This window comes from Phocoena sinus, chromosome 7 (genome assembly GCF_008692025.1).
Source record: "Phocoena sinus isolate mPhoSin1 chromosome 7, mPhoSin1.pri, whole genome shotgun sequence".
NCBI lineage: Eukaryota > Metazoa > Chordata > Mammalia > Artiodactyla > Phocoenidae > Phocoena > Phocoena sinus.
The window spans coordinates 113360161-113382119 of record NC_045769.1 but is presented as its reverse complement, the minus strand read 5'-3'; the positions used below and the strand labels follow the sequence as shown (position 1 = coordinate 113382119).

At 40.3% G+C, this 21959-nt stretch overlaps 1 protein-coding gene and 1 non-coding gene across 5 annotated transcripts in view; one reads left to right on the top strand and one right to left on the bottom strand.

Annotated features, from left to right (window-relative positions):
• Positions 1-21959, top strand: part of HERC2 (HECT and RLD domain containing E3 ubiquitin protein ligase 2) — a 231499-nt gene that overhangs the window by 77173 nt on the left and 132367 nt on the right. For 3 of the 4 annotated variants that reach the window (XM_032636780.1, XM_032636778.1, XM_032636777.1), the window contains 13 exons: positions 1170-1348; positions 5633-5817; positions 7442-7597; positions 8299-8484; positions 13645-13815; positions 14205-14308; positions 15179-15329; positions 17668-17882; positions 18134-18266; positions 18366-18493; positions 18585-18780; positions 21046-21173; positions 21730-21903. In XM_032636780.1, the coding sequence (XP_032492671.1) occupies positions 1170-1348; positions 5633-5817; positions 7442-7597; positions 8299-8484; positions 13645-13815; positions 14205-14308; positions 15179-15329; positions 17668-17882; positions 18134-18266; positions 18366-18493; positions 18585-18780; positions 21046-21173; positions 21730-21903 (2106 nt within the window). The remainder of the gene's footprint in view (positions 1-1169; positions 1349-5632; positions 5818-7441; positions 7598-8298; positions 8485-13644; positions 13816-14204; positions 14309-15178; positions 15330-17667; positions 17883-18133; positions 18267-18365; positions 18494-18584; positions 18781-21045; positions 21174-21729; positions 21904-21959) is intronic. The other variant, XM_032636779.1, reaches the window with a different exon arrangement.
• On the bottom strand, positions 11103-11176 carry TRNAG-UCC. The gene has a single exon. It is a non-coding gene; the product is annotated as a tRNA-Gly (tRNA).

The following is a 21959-nucleotide window of genomic DNA, read 5'->3' as shown; positions in this document are numbered from 1 at the left end:
CCACCATCACCACTATCTAATTTCAGAACACTTTCACTCCAAAAAGAAACCCTGTGCCCCTTAACAGTCACTCCGCATCCCCCACTCCTCCCAGCCGTTGACAACCGCTAATCTACTTTCTGTTTCTAAAGATGTCCCTGTTCTGGACATTTCATATAAGTGGATTTGTACAGTATGTGGCCTTTTGTGTCTGGCGCTTTCCACTTAACGTAGTGTTTTCAAAGTTCAGCCAAGTTGTATCATTCATGTCGTACTTAATTTTTTAAAATCGCTAAACAATACTCTGTTGTATGGATACAGCACATTTTGTTTAATTCATCAGCTGATGGACATTTAGGTTGTTCTCTCTTTTAAGTTACTATGAATAATGCCGTTATAAACATCTGTGTGGTTTTTGTGTGGACATATGTTTTTATTTCTTATGGGCGTGTACCTTGGAGTGGAGTCGCTGAGTTTTACGGTAACTCTATGTTTAATGTTTCAAGGTATAGCCAGACTGTTTTCTTAAGTGGCTGTACCATTTTACATTCCCAGTAGCAATGTATGACAGTTCCAGTTTCTCTGTATCTTTGCAAATGCTTGCTACTGTTCATCTTTTTTATTATACTGTCCTAGGAGATGTGAATTTCCCTGATGACTAATGAAGTTGAGCATCTTTTCATGTGTTCATTACCATTTGTATATCTTCTTTGAAGATGTGTCTGTTCAGATTTTTTGTTTATTTTAAAATTGGGTCATTTATCTTTTAATTGTTGAGTTGTCAGAATTCTTTCTGTATTTGTATGTCTTATATCAGATAAAAGATTTGGTAATGTATCCTCCCATTCTGTAGGTTATTGCTTCATGTTTACAAAGCAGGTAGACTCTGCCTAGGTGATCACATTGGGTGTTGTGAGAGCCAGAAGCAGGGGTAAAGGTTTTAGGAACTTCACAGAAGGATGCTGGAGACCATTAGCACTGGCAGCCTGGACACGGGGTTTGTAGGACAAATCGTCTGTTTAGAAACTGAGCAACTGAGTGGCGTGATTTCCAGTGGGTGGGTGTGGGCCACTGTCACCAGGTGTGTGAGTCAGCACACAGCTAGGCTGTGGGATCAGGGCTCAGCCCATGGTGCCTTCATACCTGCTACTGAGATAACCAGTAACCAGTTTCTGTTTCATGAATTACAGGATATTGAAGCCAAAAAAGAAGCACAGAAGGAAAAAGAAATTGATGAACAGGAAGCGAATGCCTCGACATTTCATAGAAGTAGGACTCCACTGGATAAAGATCTTATTAATACGGGAATCTATGAATCTTCTGGAAAACAGTGCTTGCCTCTGGTTCAGCTCATACAACAGCTTCTTAGGTAAATAGCATTAGACATATTTTAATTAGGAGGATTATTGGTTTTCATATTAAGATAGTGAGATCAAGCACTAGGGTCTCAAAAATGTGTTTAGTTGTTGATGAAGTACTTTGAAAATTACCTAGGATAGACTTTAGAACAGATTCTTAAATGTAGGTGAGAGGAGAGGTTAGAATGTATGAAGTAGAACTGGAGATTCTAAAAGTTTTCACACAAGAGAAAATTGGAGTGTGTGATAAACCTAGGATGAGGTTCTTAGCCTCGTTAGTAAGCAGGTAGATACAAATGAAAATCATCATGGTAAGATTGTTTTTTTTAAACTGGTTGTGTCCTTGCCTCATTCTATATGTCATAGATTTATATCTATTAGTTTCTAAGACAACTTTCAAAAGCTGAAGTAAGTAGAAGAATGGTGAGCGTTATTGTCAAAGGACTGATCAGAAGGAGGTAAGAATCAGTCAGAGTCAGAATATACGCAGAGACTCACCTTGCTAAGGGCTGAAGTAGTCAGTCACTGTTTGCTAAAGAATATCAGCCTGCGTTGCGGTGTCCTTCAGAAAGAGCAAAAAAGCCGGGTGGTTTCTGAAAGGCATTTGTTAGACAAGGAAAAATGATTGCTCCTTTATGTAACACAGCTCCGCTCTGTGTAAACCTGGCTCCTGGTTTATTGTTTATACAGAGGAAAGAGGGCCTAGTGGGTTGGCTTAGGTACCTAAGTCCAGGGCATTGGTGGGCGGTGTACTGGCGTGGGGTGGCCTGCCCTTCACACCTGGAAACACCAGAATTTGCTGGGCTTTTAAAAGAGGAAGTTTTAGAGCTAGTTCCTGACATATATTTTAGTAAATGCTAATAAAAAACCCCTTGTTTCCTATTTTTTATAATGTGGTGATGATTTTTAAAATCAGTATTCACGCATTCTGATCTTCACTATAACAGTCTGAAATAAAGTGAATTAAGTCCGTGCAGCTGTGGCAGTGACAAGAGCTTGGGAATTGTTCCTAGAAAATTGCAGTTGCGCCTGCTTGTCTAAAGCTGGCCACTGACACCTGCCCAGCATGGTAACTGTGGCAGTAGCAGCAAGAACAGTGTTTATCTTGCAGAGTTAATCGAGGGTCAAGTGAGAAAATGCACATTGAGTGTTTTGGAGTGAAAAGGTAAAGGTCTCTGGAGAAGTTTTAAAGCAAAAGCAGTATCTCAAGATGTGATTTTCCGTGTTCTTGACCGCCCCTTCCTTTGCCGAGGAGGCTGTGTCTGGGCCCGCTGGTGTCACTGGCAGAGAGCCAGTGCTGGGTTCTCTGACCTCGGTCCTGTCTTAGGTTACTGTTCCCATGAGGGGGCAGCTCTCCTGCTTGTTCAGACTACTTGTTCCCTTGGTGTGTAGAGACCTGTCCATCTTAGCCTACCTACCCCTGTGCTGTTCAGTCTGGCAGTCATTTGCCACGTTTGCCTGTGGGTGTCCAGTGTAGCTGAGACACTGAGTTTTTATTTTTTATTAAAATTAAAATTAAAAAACTTAGACATGATTCAGCTATTAGAAAACTTGTAATTTTGTTTGGAATAACTTGGCCATATGAATTTACCTTTTCAGCTCTGCATTTTTATGAGACTTAAGTGCAGATCAAGTATTTGCAGTGAAAATTTAGTTATCTGAATTGAGATGTGCTGTATGTACAAAATACACAGTGGCTTTTGAAGACTTTGTGTCTTCAAAAAACTAATATAAATATCTCAATGCTTTTTCTTACTGGTTTTATGTTGAAATGATAATATTTTAAATATATGGGGATAAGTACATTTTTAATAATGATTTTACATGTTCTTTTTATCTTTATTTATGTGACTGGTAGACATTTTAAAATACACATGTGACTCCCTGGCAGTACTTTTCCGTTGGACAGTGCTCTCTAGCCCATCCTCGCACACTGTCTTCTGAACTTTCCTCTTTACTTTTGGTTCCTTTGGCATGCAGGGAGGAGTTGGCTCCACAGCAGATTTATAATGAAAATGTACCTGTTTGGAAAATACAAAACAAAAACTGAAACATGGAGTAAATAGTACCTTAAAATTTTTTGGAAAATAGAAAAAGAAAAATGCATGTACAACTCTCTCACTAACAGAATGCCTATGCTCCAGGGTCCTTTCATAAGCATAGATGATGTGCCCCTCCCCTTGCAGAGATAAACTTTAACATTTATTTCTTACCTTAAGTGTCTGTGACTAAAGGAGACTCAGTGTATGGAGTCTAAATACCTCTTGGCTGATGCAGTTGTGGAAAAATAGTCTAAAGAGTTACATTTTGGAGATTTTGGAGACATTTCCTATATTTTATTCTTTGGAAGACAGGTTGGAGAAACTGCAGCTTCCCAAAAGTAAGCCATGAAACAGATTTCAGAGTAACTCTTATGCTGGCAAAGAACCACAGAAAACCATTTATATTTGGCAATAGAGAGCTGTGAAGATGTTTAAATTAATGAACTCTATCAGAATTACACACTTTGATTATGATTCTGAATTTTATATTAGGGAAATAAGTTAACATTTGTATTGTATTTTATTACTGTCTTTTGCTCCATCATGTATGGCATAAAACCCAGATTCCAGACCTTTTCTTCTATTGTGATATGGTTATCAGGTCAGGTTATCAGGTCGTGGAGCAGAAAGGTGAGGTGGACCGCAGGTGAGGCCCTGAGCATCCACCTGCGTTTTGTGTGGCTGGGAGTGCTGAGCACAAGCCAGGCGTCCCTACTGCTCTTTCTTCTCAACTCTGTGGACGTGAGTTGATGTGTGTCTTCTGCTCCTGTCCTCACTCCACTGCTGTAGTGGATGAACCCTGGGGGCTGGTGCGATTGACAGAGGTTCTCCTCAAACCTGCTGTTATGTTAGAAATCAAAGAAGTGGAGCAGAATCCTCTTCCGTGGCCTGGTGTTGTGCAGAGGCTCCGGACTTGCCTCCCCAGTGACAGTGCCCAGCTGTCAGCCGCTGGCTCTCAGCATTCTGGCTGGGTTGGGGCTGCTGTGGTGGAGCTACACGGACAGAAGTTCCAGGCTCTGCTTCGGCTCTTTTTTTTTTTTTTTTTTTTTTTTGCGGTACGCGGGCCTCTCACTGCTGTGGCCTCTCCTGTTGCGGAGCACAGGCTCTGGACGTGCAGGCTCAGTGGCCATGGCTCACGGGCCCAGCCGCTCCGCTGTATGTGGGATCCTCCCGGACCGGGGCACGAACCCGTATCCCCTGCACCGGCAGGCGGACTCTCAACCACTGCGCCACCCGGGAAGCCATCTACTTCGGCTCTTTAACTTCACTAACTTCCTTCCTTCTGTCTTCAGTATCACAGATCAGACCTTGTTCACCTGGCGCCGAGACTGTCCCTGGGTGGCAGGGTCTTATCTGGTGTTCCCTGTGCCCTCTAAAATCTGCTTTCTCACTGACTTTAGTTACCTTTCTCAGACACAAACAGGTTGTCACTTTCCTTTCAGAACTGGTGGCTCAGCATGGCAGAATCTAGTGCCAGCAGCCTGGCACTCCATCACCTACAGTGTCCACTGTGTCCACTCCCCTTCCTTGTTTTGACCTCTGTGCCCAGGTTCCTTTGCATTCTGCTCATGGAAACAGAACACTTACTACTCTTCTACTTGTACTTTCTTTTCTCCCCATTTACTTACTGATGGTTCATGGCTCAAGTTGGATCCTGCAGTTGGAATTGGATCCTCTGCTCCTTTCCTTGCTGCCGTGTTCTTTGAGCATCTCTTACTCTGACCTGGTTTATTTGTGCCCACTTTGGTCTTCCTTCCTGTAGTTTCTGAGCCCTGGGTATCCCCCCACATGGCCCACCTGGGTGTTTGCTTGATTAAGTCTGAAGGCACACTTGTGAGGCAGATGCAGAAATGCTAGTGGGTCTTGTCTTTAAGGATAGTGTCACATTTATATTTGAAATGCAGATTTGGACAAAAAATATTAACAGTTACTTTTCCTTCCAAAGGTTTGTACAGGGGTTTTCTATCATTTTGGACTGTTCCATGCAACTCTTAGGAGCACATCTATAAAGCAAAGGGTATCATTCTACCTCTTGTGTCTTTCGTGTACCTCTGCTCAGTTTTGAATGAGGTGTGCTTATTGCAGATACAGCTGACACACATGTGGGGAAGGAAGCCAGCTGCAGGTCACTTGGGTGTATGATCTTTATTTCTGATTTTAGTTTATGTTGTGATTTTTTTTTTTACAACCCCTCTCCCCCTTTAAAAACAAGCATAACTTGTTTAATTTTGCAATCCTCTTTCTCCTGCATAGAAACATTGCTTCTCAGACAGTAGCCAGATTGAAAGATGTTGCCCGTCGGATATCATCATGTCTAGACTTTGAGCAACATAGTCATGAGAGATCTGCTTCATTGGATTTGTTGCTGCGTTTTCAGCGCTTACTTATCAGTAAACTTTATCCAGGCGAAAATATTGGTCAGACTTCAGATATTTCTAGTAAGTTACTTAAAATGTTAAAGTGTCTTGTGTGTATTTTGGCTTTTTTATTTAGGCTTCTTGACATGCCTATTCTGCATGGCCCAGATGTGTAGTTCTTATACTGTTAGATGCACCAATTTTGGGGGATTTCATTTTGCATCCACTTTTTTTGGACAGATATTTCTATATTAGACTCATCAATATTTTTTATTTCATTGTGTTAACATTTAAATTCCTTAGACATGAGAAATAGCATCCTTTATGTTCAGGTCAGTCTTACAGAAGATTTATCAGACTTATTCAACGGGTTAGTTGTGGACTGTTAGAGATTGACATAATGTGGGGACGAAATAGTGACCTAATGTTTGTATGTCACCCTGGTAAGCTAGATGGGTGTAGTAGGAGGAATGCATTATTGTTGAAGGAAGACTGAATCTCAGTTATAGCTCTGATTTATTAGCTGTTGGACACGGGACTAAGTCTCCTGGGGGCTGTAGATTGCTCACCTACAGAGTTAGGTTAAGAAGACTTGAGGGTGCCTGTGAGAATGAAAATAGGATGATACATAAGTGCTCAGTTCTGTGTACAACGTAGAGTAGAGCGCTTTCCACAAACTCCAAAAGGAGTGCCTGGCTCTTTATAAGGTAGTTTTCTCTGTCAGTGATGGAAAGGTTTGCTACTTTTGTTAATTTTTTTTTTTTTTTTTGCGGTATGCGGGCCTCTCACTGTTGTGGCCTCTCCCGTTGCGGAGCACAGGCTCCGGACGCGCAGGCTCAGCGGCCATGGCTCATGGGCCCAGCCGCTTCGCGGCATGTGGGATCTTCCCGGACCGGGACACGAACCCGTGTCCCCTGCATCGGCAGGCGGACTCTCAACTACTCCGCCACCAGGGAAGCCCTGTTAATATTTTTATAGCCAGTATAGTCTAAAACAATTTTGTTACTTCCTGAAAATCGTTAGGCACTTGTAGAGGATGGAAAACTTCAGGTTGAAATTGGTGAACCATTTCAGTCTGAAAGAGGTGACCATCTCAATGTCATAAAGTTACAAGAACTAAAAAGCTTTTAAGAGCCATGTAGGAGGAAAAGTTGAAGATTTTTTTTTTTAATATTTATTTATTTGGCTGTGCTGGGTCTTAGTTGCAGCACGCAGGATCTTCGCTGCCACGTGTGGGATCTAGTTCCCTGACCAGGGATCGAACCAGGGCCTCCTGCATTGGGATTGTGGAGTCTTAACCACAGGACCGCCAGGAAAGCTCCGAAAAGTTGAAGATTTTTATGATTGAAAAATGCCTAACTTTGTTCACTGGGAGTAATTTTCGGGCATTAAGTCTTGGACTTAGAAAACATGTATATTGGATATAAGGTTTTAGAACTCTAGGTTATGACTTTAGTATTTTTACTTGAAGTTTTTAGATACTATATAGTGCAGTGTATAAAAATCAGTATATCCAAATTCAGTTTCTCAAATTATGTGATATAAAAGGAGCCAAGGACTAAATAGGTAAGATTAACCGCTCCCGTTTGAGAAAATTATTATAGGTAAAAAATGTATAGATGAGAGTAGAATAGTGGAACGATGAAGTTTATTTACAAAGTAAATTTTAATAGTGCAAATGAAATTGTGTAAATCTTCCCTTCAGGTCCTGAACTAATGGGGGTTGGTTCCTTGCTGAAGAAGTACACAGCCCTTTTGTGCACACACATTGGAGATATACTGCCCGTGGCAGCCAGCATTGCTTCCACTAGCTGGAGGCATTTTGCAGAGGTGGCCTGCATTGTGGAAGGGGACTTCACTGGTACTTACCTTGTTTCCTAAATGTGGGCATGTATTTATTTTCTGAGATTGATGAGATTTAAAATTTATCATTTTGTGGTAAACCTGCATGCCTTTACCCCATACATCTTCTAGTCCTGTAGCCCTTTCTCCTTTCGTGTTTTTAGTTAGTGACAGTTCTGTGGTTGAGCAACCTGGTATGGGAGTCACGTCACTGTATCATATACAGTGATACATATAATTGGTGATTTAGAGTCATACGACCGTTATTAACACTTCAATAATGAGGTTAATGGTAATTGTCTAATTTTATTTCAGCATCATAAGAATTAGTTGCCCCTTTTAGGACCTTAATAAATTCCTATATTGCTTAATATTTTTTCAAGTTAATTCTGTGACAGAGTATTGAGGGCCTTTTTTCTGATAATAAGCTTAGTGGCAAACACTTGTTTTCTCAATAAAAGACCCTAGTTAATACTTTTGTGTTGAAACACAGTGTTTTTGAAAAGTATTCTTATAACTCAGAGGCTTCTGTTTGATACCTATATTTGTTTCTTTCAGAATGAAAGATAAAATAATCCTGTAGAAATATGCTAAAGGACGAGCATTCCTTATTTTGTGATTTATCAGAATTTAAACATAGCACAAGCTTACAGAATGGTTTTATAGGATGAACACTTTTGTTTAAATCTTACGCCATTTTTTTTTTCTTTTTAAATGTAGGTATTCTCCTTCCAGAACTAGTAGTTTCTGTAGTGCTTCTGCTCAGTAAAAATGCTGGTCTCATGCAGGAGGCTGGAGCTGTCCCTCTGCTGGGTGGCCTGTTAGAACATCTGGATCGGTTCAACCACCTGGCACCAGGAAAGGAAAGGGACGACCATGAAGAGTTAGCCTGGCCCGGCATCATGGGTATGGCATCTTAACTTAAAGACTTTCACTGAGGAAAGTTTTGTCCTAGTCTATTCTGTTCTTGCCTTTTCATTTGAAAGACTATAAGGAAGACCAGTTATTGCCATTTTCACTGATGGTAGTGTAAATGGAAAACAAAGATAATCCAAATCAGAACAGATTTGGGTTATATTTAAGGAAAATTTTTCTGTTAGAAATGGTTGTTACATCCCAAATTGGATTATTTTAGAACATTCTGGAAAACCCTTTCTTGGAAATTGTCTCCAGAAGGTACTGTTGAGGTGGTTAGATATGGTCCCACTTTGGAGGCAGACATTAATATGGGAGGACTTTCTTAAACTCATTGGTGTTATGTGACATGAGTTACGGAGTTCCCATAGTCAGCTGAGCACTTCCCATCCGTACTGTCTCTAGTGCTTACCAAATTGGAATGAAACTTGTCTTCTCAAAGTTTTGAATTTTGATGCTTTTGAATCTAAGTATTATGACTTCCTGAACTCACAGAATTAATTGAAGTTGTGGTTCAACTTGCATTTTATAGGAAAGCTCAAGCAAGGTAGGCCTTTTCTTATGCCATTGTAGATTGTCATTTCTATAACATAGGAGCTTAAAACGAAAAGTAACAGTTGTCCTGAGGAAAATAACCGACCTTAGGATATTGAGCATAATTTTTTATTTTTTAGTATAGCTAATATTTTCAACACGATTCATCTACTGTTGTGAACTTAAATGGTCATTTGTGACTTTTGTCTGTTTACTGTATATGGTTGAAGGCATATAACATGATCAGCAGTTCAAACATACTCATTGTAAAACCTTTTTTTATTGTGAAGTATAACATGTACACAAAAGTACCGAAAGCAGCTTTGGGACTGATCACAGGGGAAGCTGTTCATTAAGCAGGACCCTCCCAAACACTGTCTCTGTCTCCCTGAAAGATTTCCCTCTCTGGGCTTGTGTGCTTGCCGCTCCCCTGCTTCTCTTGATCATTTTATCAGATAGACATGTGCCCCATAACAACTCAGTTGTTTAAACATCCTCATGTCTTTTGCTTGGTGGTTTGTAAGGCGTGTTTTAGTACAGAATGCCAGGTTTCCACAGTGATTGTGCCTCATCTCTACAAAGTGTGGCAGTTCTCCCTGTCCCTCCTCTATGCCAAGAGATCGCATGCCATTTTTTTCCATATGCATTTTGTCCGTAGGATTGTTATGCCAGCACGCTTGGGTGAAAGGACCGTTGTGGTTTCTCCTCTAGAGTGCCACTTTTGTCTGAATCAGGTGACTCTCTGCCCGTGTCTGCTTCTGAGCACAGAGCTTTGCCCCGGAAATATTGCACTTGCTGGCACCTCTAGTGCACTGTGGAATAGAAATGGTGATAATGGGCATCCTTGTCTCGTTCCTAAGAGCAGAGGGAAAACTTCCCAGAGTTCACACATGAAGTATGATGTTTGCTGTAGGACTTTCTTTGTAGATACCTTAAAATATTAAGTATGTTTCCTTCTGTTTCTGCTTTGTGATGAGTCTTTTTTTTTTTTTTTTTTTTTTGTGATGAGTCTTTAATGGTGAATGGATTTTTAAAATTATTTATATTTTATTTATTTATTTTTGGCTGTGTTGGGTCTTTGTTGCTGTGTGTGGGCTTTCTCTAGTTGCGGCGAGGAGGGACTACTCTTCGTTGTGGTGCGCGGGCTTCTCATTGCGGTGGCTTCTCTTGTTGTGGAGAATGGGCTCTAGGCGTGCGGGCTTCGGTAGTTGCAGCACGTGGGCTCAGTAGTTGTGGCTCATGGGCTTTAGAGCGCAGACTCAGTAGTTGTGGTGCATGGGCTTAGTTGCTCCCTGGCATGTGGGATCTTCCTGCACCAGGGATTGAATCCGTGTCCCCTGCATTGGCAGGTGGATTCTTAACCACTGTGCCACCAGGGAAGTCCCGTGAATGGATATTAAGTTTCATCAAATACTTTTTCTGCAACTCTTGATGATTATAGAGTTTTTTTCCACCCATGTTGTCGCAAATGGCAAAATTTCATTCTTTTTTATGGCTGAGTAGTATTCCATCACATATATTTGGTATATATATATATGTATATATGGTGTATATATGTGTGTGTGTGTGTGTATACACACACATATACAAACCACACCTTTTTTATCCATTCATCTGTTGATGGATACTTGACTGTTTTCACCTTTTGGCTGTTGTGACTAATGCTGCTGTGAATATGACTGTGTAGATGTCTGAGTCCCTGCTTTCACTTCTTTTGGATATATAGCCAAAAGTGGGATTGCTGAATCATATGATAATTCCATGTTTAATTTCTTAAGGAATTGCCATACTGTTTTCCACAGTAGCTGAACCATTTTATATTTCCGCAGGCAGTGCACAAGGAAGGGTTCTAATTTCTCCACCTCTTTGCCAACACTTGTTGTCTGTTTTTTAAATAATAGCCATCCTGTTTGGATGAAGTGGTATTACATTGTAGTTTTGATTTGGTTTTCCCTAATGATTAGTGGTGTTGTGCATCTGTTTATGTGCCTGTTGACTATGTGCATATCTTTGGAGAAATGTCTTTTCAAGTCTTTTTCCAACTTTTGTTTTTTTGCCATCCTGTGTGATCTTAGTTCCCTGACCAGGGATTGAACCTGTGCCCCCCTGCAGTGGAAGTGCAGAGTCCTAACCACTGGACCACCAGGGAATCCCTCTTTTTCCTACTTTTGAGCCAGATTTTTTGTTGTTATTGTAGAGCTGTAGGAGTTTCTTACGTATTCTGGATATATATGATTTGCAAATATTTTTCTCTCATTCTGTGGGTTGCTTTTTCATTCTGTTGATAGTGTACTTTGATTTTTTTTTTGATGAAGGTTGCCTGTGCATTTAGTGTCTTGTCTAAAAATATCATTGCCAAATCCAGTGTCATTAAGCTTTCCTCCTATGTTTTCTTCTAAGATACACACACACACACACAGAGGTTTTTTTTTTTTTTTTTGGCTGCGCCGTTCAGCATGTGGGATCTTAGTTCCCCGACCAGGGATCAAACCCACGCCCCTTGCCTTGGAAATGCGGAGTCTCAACCACTGGACTGCCAGGGAAGTCCAAGAGTTTTCTGTTTTATAGTTTTAGCTCCTATGTTTAGGTCTTTAATCTATTTTGAGTTAATTTTTGTGTATGGTGAAAGGTAGGGGTCCAACTTGATTCATTTGCAATTGAATATTCAGTTTTCCCAGCACCATTTATTTCTAAAGACTGTCCTTTTTTCCCCACTGAATGGTCTTGCCACCCTTGTCAAAAAAATCATTTGACTATATATTGTGAGGATTTATTTCTGGGCTCTCTATTCTGTTGATCCAAATGTCTGTCATTACGCTGATACCACACTGTTCTTTCTTTCTTTATTTTTCTTCTTTCTTAGGGTTTAATCTGACATTTTTCTAACTTTCTGAGAAATGATAATTGTTAGCATACTGATGTTTTTGTAATATGTTTATTTTGAAAGTTTTCTAACAGAGATAAAAGAGAGAATAATAAAATGAATGTAGAATAAAAAGTATTCACAATCCTGGGGACTTTCCTGGCATTTCAGTGGTTAGGACTCTGAGCTGCCACTGCAGGGGACACGGGTCCCATTCCCCGTTGGGAACTAAGATCCCACATGCTGCGTGGTGTGGCCAAAAAAAAAAAAAAAAGCTCACATTCCCGAAGCATTCCTACACTTTCTATCTGATTGATTGATTGTATTATTTTAAAGCATATTTCTGTCTTTAAAACATTTTCACACACTTCACCTGTTAATGATAAGAACTTTTTTGGGAGAATAAAACCACAATCTCATTATCCTAAGATTAACAGTGATTGATTAATCTTTTTATTAGTGGTTATTTTGAGTCAGGATCTAAACAAGTTCTGTACGTTGCAGTTGGGTGATACATACTTGAGTCTCTTTTTCCCCAACAGCTATTTCCAGGCTCTCCTCTCCCTCTCTTTTGTCATACTGTTTATTTTTCAAAGAAGTAGGACATTTGTTCTGAGAATTTCACATTTTCTGAACTTGATTGATTGCATTTTCTTCTTCAACTCTTAACATCTTCTGTCAGTTACATTTTCTGTAAACTGTTGATAATATGTATAGGCTTAATGAGATTCGGATTCAGTTTTGATGGGTCAGAGTGTGTGTGCTTTTTGTTTCATCGGCTCAGAGGCCTGTGATGGTGGGCGGCCCCACCTTCACTTCTGTTCACATGGACCAGGGAGTTCATGTATAACGTGTCCTCTGTGCAGTCCCCCAGCAACCTTGCCCTCAGCTCTTTGGTAGCATAAGATACAGTTTGCACAGGGAGGATGTGATCCTGGCTTGATTCACCACCACCCCACCCCTCGTTAACCATTTTTTGTAATATTAAGTTGGAGTCCTGATGCTTCCAAAGGTGACCCATGAGGTTTTCTTTTTTTTTTGAGTATCATTATGAACTCATTGAATTTTATTGATTTTATGTTTGTTAACTTTTCTTTTTTCCTAATATATACATTTAAAGGTAGAAATGCCCTCAAACATACATTTAACTGTATGTCACAAGTGTTGATCTGTAGTATTTTCATCATTGTTCATTTCAGTTGTCTGATTTCCGTAGTCATTTTTTTCTGGGACTTTATGAAATATATTTTATAATTTTCAAATATGTAGAGGTTTTTATTTATTTTTGGTTACCTGTTTCTGCTATTCATTCGTTTGTTTGTTTATTTATTTATTTATTTTTGGCCGTACCACACGGCTTGAGAGATTGAACCTAGGCCCTCGGCAGTGAAAGCGTGGAGTCCTAACCACTGGGCCCCCAGGGAATTCCGTTACCTATTTCTAACTTAACTGCATTGTAGTCAGTGTCCCTGCTGTGTAACTTGACTTATTTGAAATCTTTTGAGATTTGCTCTAATGCTTGGTATATGGCCAGACTTGCTATTCCTGCTGTTCATGTGGTGTTTTTGTTTTTAAATCATTCTGTATCCTTGCTGAATTTTTGTTTGTGGTGACAGTTATAGGAAGAGGTATGTTAATTTCTCATTGTGTTTGTGGATTTGTCTATTTCACCTTGTAGTTCTTTCACACAGTTTGTACTAGTCATGTTATCTATTGATCTATTGATTTATTGATTTTGGTTTCTGTATACACAGAGTCATTTTTTACAGGTCAGAACTGTAGAAATAATGAGGAAGTGACGCTTATACGCAAAGCTGATTTGGAGAACCATAATAAAGATGGAGGCTTCTGGACTGTGATTGATGGGAAAGTGTATGATATAAAGGACTTCCAGACGCAGTCATTAACAGGAAATAGTATTCTTGGTAAGGCCTCGCTTTTTACTTCATGGTTAGTGGTTTCAGATGTGTTATTTTAAGCAGAGCATTTGGTTTAAAGTAATAAATTTAGTACTGCTCCAGCACCCATACATTTCAGCTTGTCAATGACTTTGGGGTCTGTCCTGTCACAGCAAATTCAGGCACATATGCAAAATTTCTTATCGTTATGCATTTTTTGTTCCAACACTTGTTGGAACTTGTTCCAAGTTCTGAGTTGACCCAGACAGCCCTGGCAGAGGATGAGAGATCACATTACTTTGGTAACCCTCACTTTGGAGTTAACCTGCCTAATCTATTTCCTACTTGCCATTTCTACTGTAAATGCCTAGGCAAACTGTACTGAAGTCATGTTGCTTTTGTTTGTTATGTTTCAGCTCAGTTTGTAGGGGAAGACCCAGTGGTAGCTTTGGAAGCTGCTTTGCAGTTTGAAGACACACGGGAATCAATGCATGCCTTCTGTGTTGGCCAGTATCTGGAGGTGAGGCTGTGTGCAGTGAGCACCAAGGTGGACTTCAGTGGAGACTCTCTCTGGATATTTCTGAGAAGTGGTTTTTACCCTGAAATATTGCTGGTTGGATCTTTTGGGGGAGGGGGTCATTATTAAGTGATAAACACAAAGATCTTTTAGAGATTTTTTTTCATAAATCAATTTACATTTATTCATGTAGTTTATGATGTATTAGCCTTGAAAAATTATTTTAAAATTGTTAATTTGTAAGAAACGTAGACCTTGTTCCACACAAAAAAGAGGTTAACTTTTTGTCTTTATGATTTTATTGTAATCCTATGTAGAAATTTGGAAGGACTTACCATCTTGAGATATATATTTTTGGGGAGGAACTATTTAGTAGCATAATTTTTTAGAATAGAAATATGTCCATTCTATATATTCATTAGCATTGGGATTCATATATTGGGATTGGCTTTCCAGATATGGATACAGAGGTAATAAAATTTATTAAGTTATGCCTCAAGGGTAATGTTTGCAGCATTTTATGAAGGGAAAAATTAACTTTGTTTATAAATTGTCATGTGGCTGGCAACATTTAAGATTATTTTCATTAGATCCTTTTCTTTTCTAACTTCTGTTTGATTCCCTAAGGAATTTTCTAGCCAAGTGGTTTATTCTTGCTTTGGATTTTCTACCAGATTTATGCATATACTGTTTGCTTTATATCTTCTGTTATTTTGGTAGCAGCCTGATCTCACTGTTATAGGATATAGTCTTTAATTATGGCAGTATGTCTTGTTTAAGGTTAAAGCTGTTGGTCTTGGTTTAATGTTAATTAATGCTGTTTTCTCATACTACTAATCTCATCATACTAATGTTGAAATTTATCTTTTGCAGCCTGACCAAGAAATTGTTACCATACCAGATTTGGGAAGTCTGTCTTCACCTCTTATAGACACTGAAAGAAATCTGGGCCTACTCCTTGGGTTACACGCTTCCTATTTAGCTATGAGCACACCGCTATCTCCTGTTGAGGTCGAATGCGCCAGTAAGAAAAATTTTGTTTTCTGCTAACAGATTAGCAGGTTATTTTAGCTGAGCTGTAAGTGCTACTGAGAATAGAACAGGAAGAATCAACACAGTTATTGGTGAGGACAAATAAGGATAGTGAGACTAAACCAGTTAATAGAAATAGCTGTGAGCGGCTTTCATTTGTGCTCACGATCTGTGTGGCAGCACAGGAAGCTAACAGGTATGTAGGAATGTTGGGCCTGTGCGTGGTCTCACTTCTGCATCCTCTAACAGATCGGCTCAACTCGACTGACATCTTCCTGTGTGCCTAGAAATCCATGTGATGTGGATTGGCTGTTCCTCTTAGGAATGCTGTTCTGTTTGAGCATTGCGTTTTTACCAGACTCAAATCCAATACATTTTGGGATGGCAGCCTTTGTAACCACCTAAAGTATTACATTTTCTCCCTATCCCATATGATAGGTTTAAATATCTCTTCACATATTTTTGCATTTTTCCATCTGTCTTTCACTGACTAGCCAACAAGCATCTATCGAGTAATTTCTCATGTGAATTACCATGTTAGTCTCTAACATGGGTGTAGTAGGTGTAGAATTAGGTGCACCTCTGCCCTCAGGTGCCTCCTGTGTGATGAGCCAGACATGGTGAACAGGTCAGGTTGGATGGTGTTAGAGGATAAAATGGAGACATTTGTAAGTGGTTTGGGAAGTGGGGATGGGGTAGAGGGAAAGACTTCATGGAGGTGGAGCCATCCTGAAATTGGAGCCCCAGCAGACTGGGTGTGTGAGGGCATCGTTGAGAAAGTCAGCTTCGAGCTGCTTGTGTATGTGTAGGGTCGGGGGAGAAGGCTAGTGGGCAGGGATGATTATGGTGCCTGCTCAGCCTGCCTTCTGGAGCACACCCTTGGTGTGTGTGCTGGGCGCTTTGCTGTCTGCAGAGCCTCGAAGACAGTGGGCTTTTCTTTCTCTGAAGACCTGTAGGGGACTTCCCTGGTGGCACAGTGGTTAAGAATCTGCCTGCCATGCGGGGGACACGGGTTCGAGCCCTGGTCCGGGAAGATCCTACATGCCGCGGAGCAACTAAGCCCATGTGCCACAACTACTGAGCCTGTGCTCTAGAGCCCGCGAGCCACAACTGCTGAGACCGAGTGCTGTAACTACTGAAGCCTGCACACCTAGATCCCATGCTCTGCAACAGGAGAAGCCACCGCAATGAGAAACCCATGCACCGCAACGAAGAGTAGCCCCCACTCGCTGCAACTAGAGAAAGCCCACGCAGCAATGAAGACCCAGTGCAGCCAAAAATTTAAAAAAAAAACCACAAAAAATAAATTTTTTTAAAAAAAAGAGACAAGAGGGAGTTCTAAATGGAGAGGTTCAGGGAGGGTCTGATCACATTTGTGTTTTAGAAGAATTAATATGGCACTTTGATGAATGCTCCTGAATGCTCTAAAATCGAAATTTCCAGTAAAAGGACATTGAGTGCATCCCAGATTTGATTGCTTGGGTTTTGGAGGAATATTTTGATAGCACAGTTATTGAAAAAAAATCTGTAGTTATGTAAAAACTGATTATTCTTTGGTGAATCTCACTCATAGCAGTTACAATGAGTATCCCTATTTGCACTAATGGGTGGCATGTTCTTATGGGGTCTGACCTGTGCCTCAACACAGGTCTCCTTTATAGCCTGCTGGATCTCAGGTTTCCATGTATCCATCCCTTACTTAACGATCTTGTGTTGTATGTTCAGTAGTCTCTTATTATTATTAATTGATTAATGCTCTAGGGAGGCGTGCTGCCCTGAGCATGTTTTTCTTCATGGAACCCTTCACACATGCTGTTCTCCTGCCTGGATGCTCAGCGTCTTGGTCTTCATCCAGATTACAGCAAATTCCTTACCGTCCCCCCGAATAGTCGGGGGCTTGTTGCTGCACGGTTGTTCCCCCCGTAGTACTTGTAGCCTGTGGTTATCCCAGTTGAAATCGGTGATTACTTGTGTAAGTGGTGCCTCAGTGCTCTTTTCCCTGTTAGAAGGCATAGCTCTAGTCTTCACATGGTTTCTGTGGACCTGGACAGCTCCATGTTTGAGCAGGTATCTGGAACAATGATATTGGGTTCTGATACCATGCTTAAGATGTGTTGAGTAACCAGAAAGTGTTACTTTTTTTCACATAGATATAGGAATTATAAGCCAATCTATGTAAATATGTTAGATGTGACTTTCATGTGAATGATCCTGAATTTCACCTCCTAAATGAAGTACTTAGTTTTCTATCTTTTTTTTTTTTTTTTCAGTATTTATTTCTGAACAGTGCACTCAGGTTTCTTTTTAACGTTTGCATGTGCACTCTCTAGAGTGGCTTCAGTCATCCATCTTCTCTGGAGGCCTGCAGACTAGCCAGATCCACTACAGCTACAACGAGGAGAAAGATGAGGACCACTGTAGCTCTCCAGGGGGCACTCCCGCCAGCAAGTCCCGGCTCTACTCCCACAGACGGGCGCTGGGTGACCATTCCCAGGCATTCCTGCAAGCCATTGCTGACAATAACATTCAAGACCACAACGTGAAGGTGAGTGAGGCCTTCCCACACTCAGCGTCCTTTGTTTACCTTAGGACTTTGACTTGTGAACACCTTAGCACAGACTTTGGTTAGCTTAGCACAGACTTTGTTTACATATTATTTGGAGGGTTGGTTTTGAGGTAAGAGGCTGGTTCAGTTCAATGTCTGGTGAGGTTTTAGAAGCTACGGCACTTAGTTTAGAATTCATGACGATGTTGTGAGCTTGGCTCTGAAGTTACCTCCAGCTGTTTCTGTTGCAGGACTTTCTGTGTCAGATAGAAAGGTACTGTAGGCAGTGCCACTTGACCACACCCATCACCTTTCCTCCTGAGCATCCTGTGGAGGAGGTCGGCCGCTTGCTGTTATGCTGCCTCTTAAAACATGAAGATTTAGGTATGACGCTCAATGTTGTAGCTGTACTGTAGATCTTTCAACTGACATGTAGTACACATTCATTCCTACCCTGCCCTTTCTTTTAAATATCTTTTACAGGTCACGTGGCATTATCTTTAGTTTATGCAGGTACACTTGGTATTGAGCAAGTAAAGCACAGAACGTTGCCTAAATCAGTGGTGGATGTTTGTAGAGTTGTCTACCAAGCAAAATGCTCACTCATTAAGGTAAATAGATTTCGATTTTCTTTCTTCTGTGCTTCTGGACAGTTGGCCAAGTATTTGTTGTTAAGTTGTTCTTTCATATTTAACTTTGTAGACACATCAAGAACAGGGCCGTTCTTACAAGGAGGTCTGTGCCCCAGTCATTGAACGTTTGAGGTTCCTCTTTAATGAACTGAGACCTGCAGTTTGTAATGACCTCTCTATAATGTCCAAGTTTAAACTGTTAAGTTCTTTGCCCCGTTGGAGGAGGATAGCTCAGAAGATAATTCGAGAACGAAGGAAGAAGAGAGGTAAGAAGGTAAAAGGTAGGAGGATTCTTTCAGAGTGTGTCCCCGTATAGGTGTCTGTGGTTGCAGTGAGGCTGTGGGCTGCTGCTCACCTATCGTAGCATTTTCACAAGTGCCATAATGTTTGTTATGTGTATTTAGGGTTAAGTTTACAAATCCTGCTTATTTTTCCAAGATATCAGATGATGATGCAACTTTGGGATTGAGTGTGTTATCATTTGGTAACTAGTAAATTGATGCTGAAAATACTGTAAACTTTATTAAATTGATGGGGAAAAGGAAGTGTTTTTTTAATCACTTGTCCTGGTAATGAGATATATGGGAACGTTTAATCTTTCAACAAATCTTGCCATTCTTGTGAAGAAATGTTTTTCTTTGGCAATATTGAGTATTCTGAAACATGGAAGATTGTTATAAAAGGAAACAAAAGAGTTACTGATATTTTCAGGAAGCAACTGTGTAGCGATATGGAAAAGAGTTTTTGTATTAACCAAACTTTGAGTGAAAATACATACTTTCTAATTTGGTCACTTGTGGTTATAAGCAAGTCTACCAAAATATCTGATTATATTCTTATGAATTATATTGGTTTATTCCCAGATTAGCTTATTAAGCAATATTAATTACTGAGTTTTAGATGGACATTACAAACAATGCCATGAAAGACTAACTTATTGTAGACGCCATCCTGAATTGATTGTTCCTGAGCTTAAACCACAGCTTATCTGCATCCTGGAGATGCTCTGCATCAGGAGATATGTCAGGAACACTTCTGAGATCCCTTTAACCCAGGTAGCCGGGAAACTCAGAGACTGCCATCTCAGCGTGAGGGAGGGTGACCCCATCCCCGTGTGGCCATTGCCTCCCTGGTCTCTGAGCTCACACTGTCACCGCTTAAAATTTCTTGATGTTGTGGGTTTATATACTTAATTGTAACATAGAAATAATTAATATTCCTGGTGCTGTGCTAAGTTTGATGATTTACTGGTAGGGCTCCACAAGACTCAGAAGAACTGTTATACTCTTAGTTATTACTGTGAAAGGGTACAGATAAAAATTAGCAAAAGGAGAGGTGCATGGAGGGAATTCCAAAGGAAACTGGGTCCGGGCTTCCAGTGTTCCCTCCAGTGAATCACACAGGGTCGTGCTTGGTTCTCTCAGCAGTGACATGTGACACGTGTGAAGGACTGTCAGTCAGGGATGCTCACCTGAACCTTGGTGTCCAGGGTTGTTGTTGGGAGTCAGTCACGTGGCCATGTGGGGCCTGCGTGATTGCTCTCAGCTGCCCAGACTCCATCCAGAGTAGACACAGGCAGTTGCCGTAAGTCACAAGCTGTCTGGTTACACCGGTAAAGTTGGTCCTGTGCCTCAGACACACTCTTCTCAGGCAGAACATACCAAGGTTTCAGAGCTCAGTTCTCAGGAGCTGGTGAAGAGCCAGTGCTGACGGGACAGGCCTTTCTTGGGAATTTGCAGGGTTTGAGCAGCCCAGACCTGCTGTGTTAATGTTTTATTGCCTATGTTTATTATTGTGTTGCTGGTTATTTATATTATATATTGAGAAGAATGAGACTGAAAACCTTGAAGAGGACCAAAAGTACGGAAGCAACACCACGTATCACATTGCAAATTCAATTGAAATTTCTCTGATCAAAAAGACTAACGTAGTCAGAGGCATCTACTTGATTCAGTTGCACACTGGTGACAGAACCAATGCACTAGTCCAGGGTGGGCAAACTAGGGTCTGGGGACAAATGCAGCCTACCACTTGCTATGTATCACCCATGGGCTAAGGCTGGGTTTTGCATTTTTAAATTATTTTGTAAAAACTCAAAAGAAGACTATGATTCATGAAGATTATATGAAGTTTAAATGACAGCATTCATAAATAAAGTTTGCCAGTTTTCATGCTGCAACAGTAGAGTATTTGCAGTAGACTGAAATAGCTTGCAAAGGCTAAAATATTCACTGTCTGGCCCTTTATGAAAAAGTTTGCCAACCCCTGGGCTTCCCCTTCTTTAGGGCTTCCCTCCATCGTAACACTGTCACTGTCTTTCTATCCCTGACATGGAGTGGCAAAGTGTTATTACTAGATGTCATGTGAGAATAATTATGATAGTTTTTACTTTTGTAATTTGAGCACTTGACAATGATATTTATGTGTTTCTGTGAATAAAATATATCCTTTACCTTCATGCAAATTTAAACATTTCTTAATTTAAAATCATATTTAATGATTGTTATAATGAATGATGTTTTTAAACATAGTTCCTAAGAAGCCAGACTCTACTGATGATGAAGAAAAAATTGGAAACGGAGAGAGTGAAGAAGCTTGCATCTTGCCTCACAGTCCTATAAATGTGGACAAAAGACCTATTACAGTTAAATCACCCAAGGTGAAGTATTTTGTGTGGTTCTAAGACTGGCTGTATAGAAGCACAACATACTGCAAGGGAATCCACATATATTGTCGCTTTGTTTTTGAATATACAGTAGAGAGTTTGGTGGTTATTAAAAGTATGAGTAACTGTGCCCCAGTGATGCTGAATGCACTTGACTTATCGTGCCCTGGTCAAATTGATAGCTGGAGAAGTGTTTCCTTTTACTTTTATTAGTATATTGTATCATTATTTGTTCACCGTTTTCTTCATTCATTTATTCACTCATTCATTGAATGTATCCTTTGTTCCAGAAGCTATTAATATGGATGATAATTTAAGTTTGCATGTCAGGTTAGCTGATTCCAAAGTATGTAAGCATACAGATTATAAATTCACTTATAAGCCTATTTATGATGTAGTTGTTTTTATCATAAATTAATTACTAAATTTAAAATACTTTACCAATTTAAACCTAGGGGCATTTATTTATATTTTCTTCAAGTAATTGTTTTAGAGCACATGTTAATATGAATAGGGTTAACTAATGGTGAAAATGGTTTTCCTTTGTCAGGATAAATGGCAGCCACTGTTGAGTACAGTTACAGGTGTTCACAAATACAAATGGTTGAAGCAGAATGTTCAGGGTCTGTATCCTCAGTCTGCACTCCTCAGTACTATTGCTGAATTTGCCCTTAAAGAAGAGCCAGTGGATGTGGAAAAAATGAGAAAGTGCCTACTAAAACAGGTAAATTTGCTAAGAACATTCTTCTGTGTACTGGATAATACATAAACACGTAACGG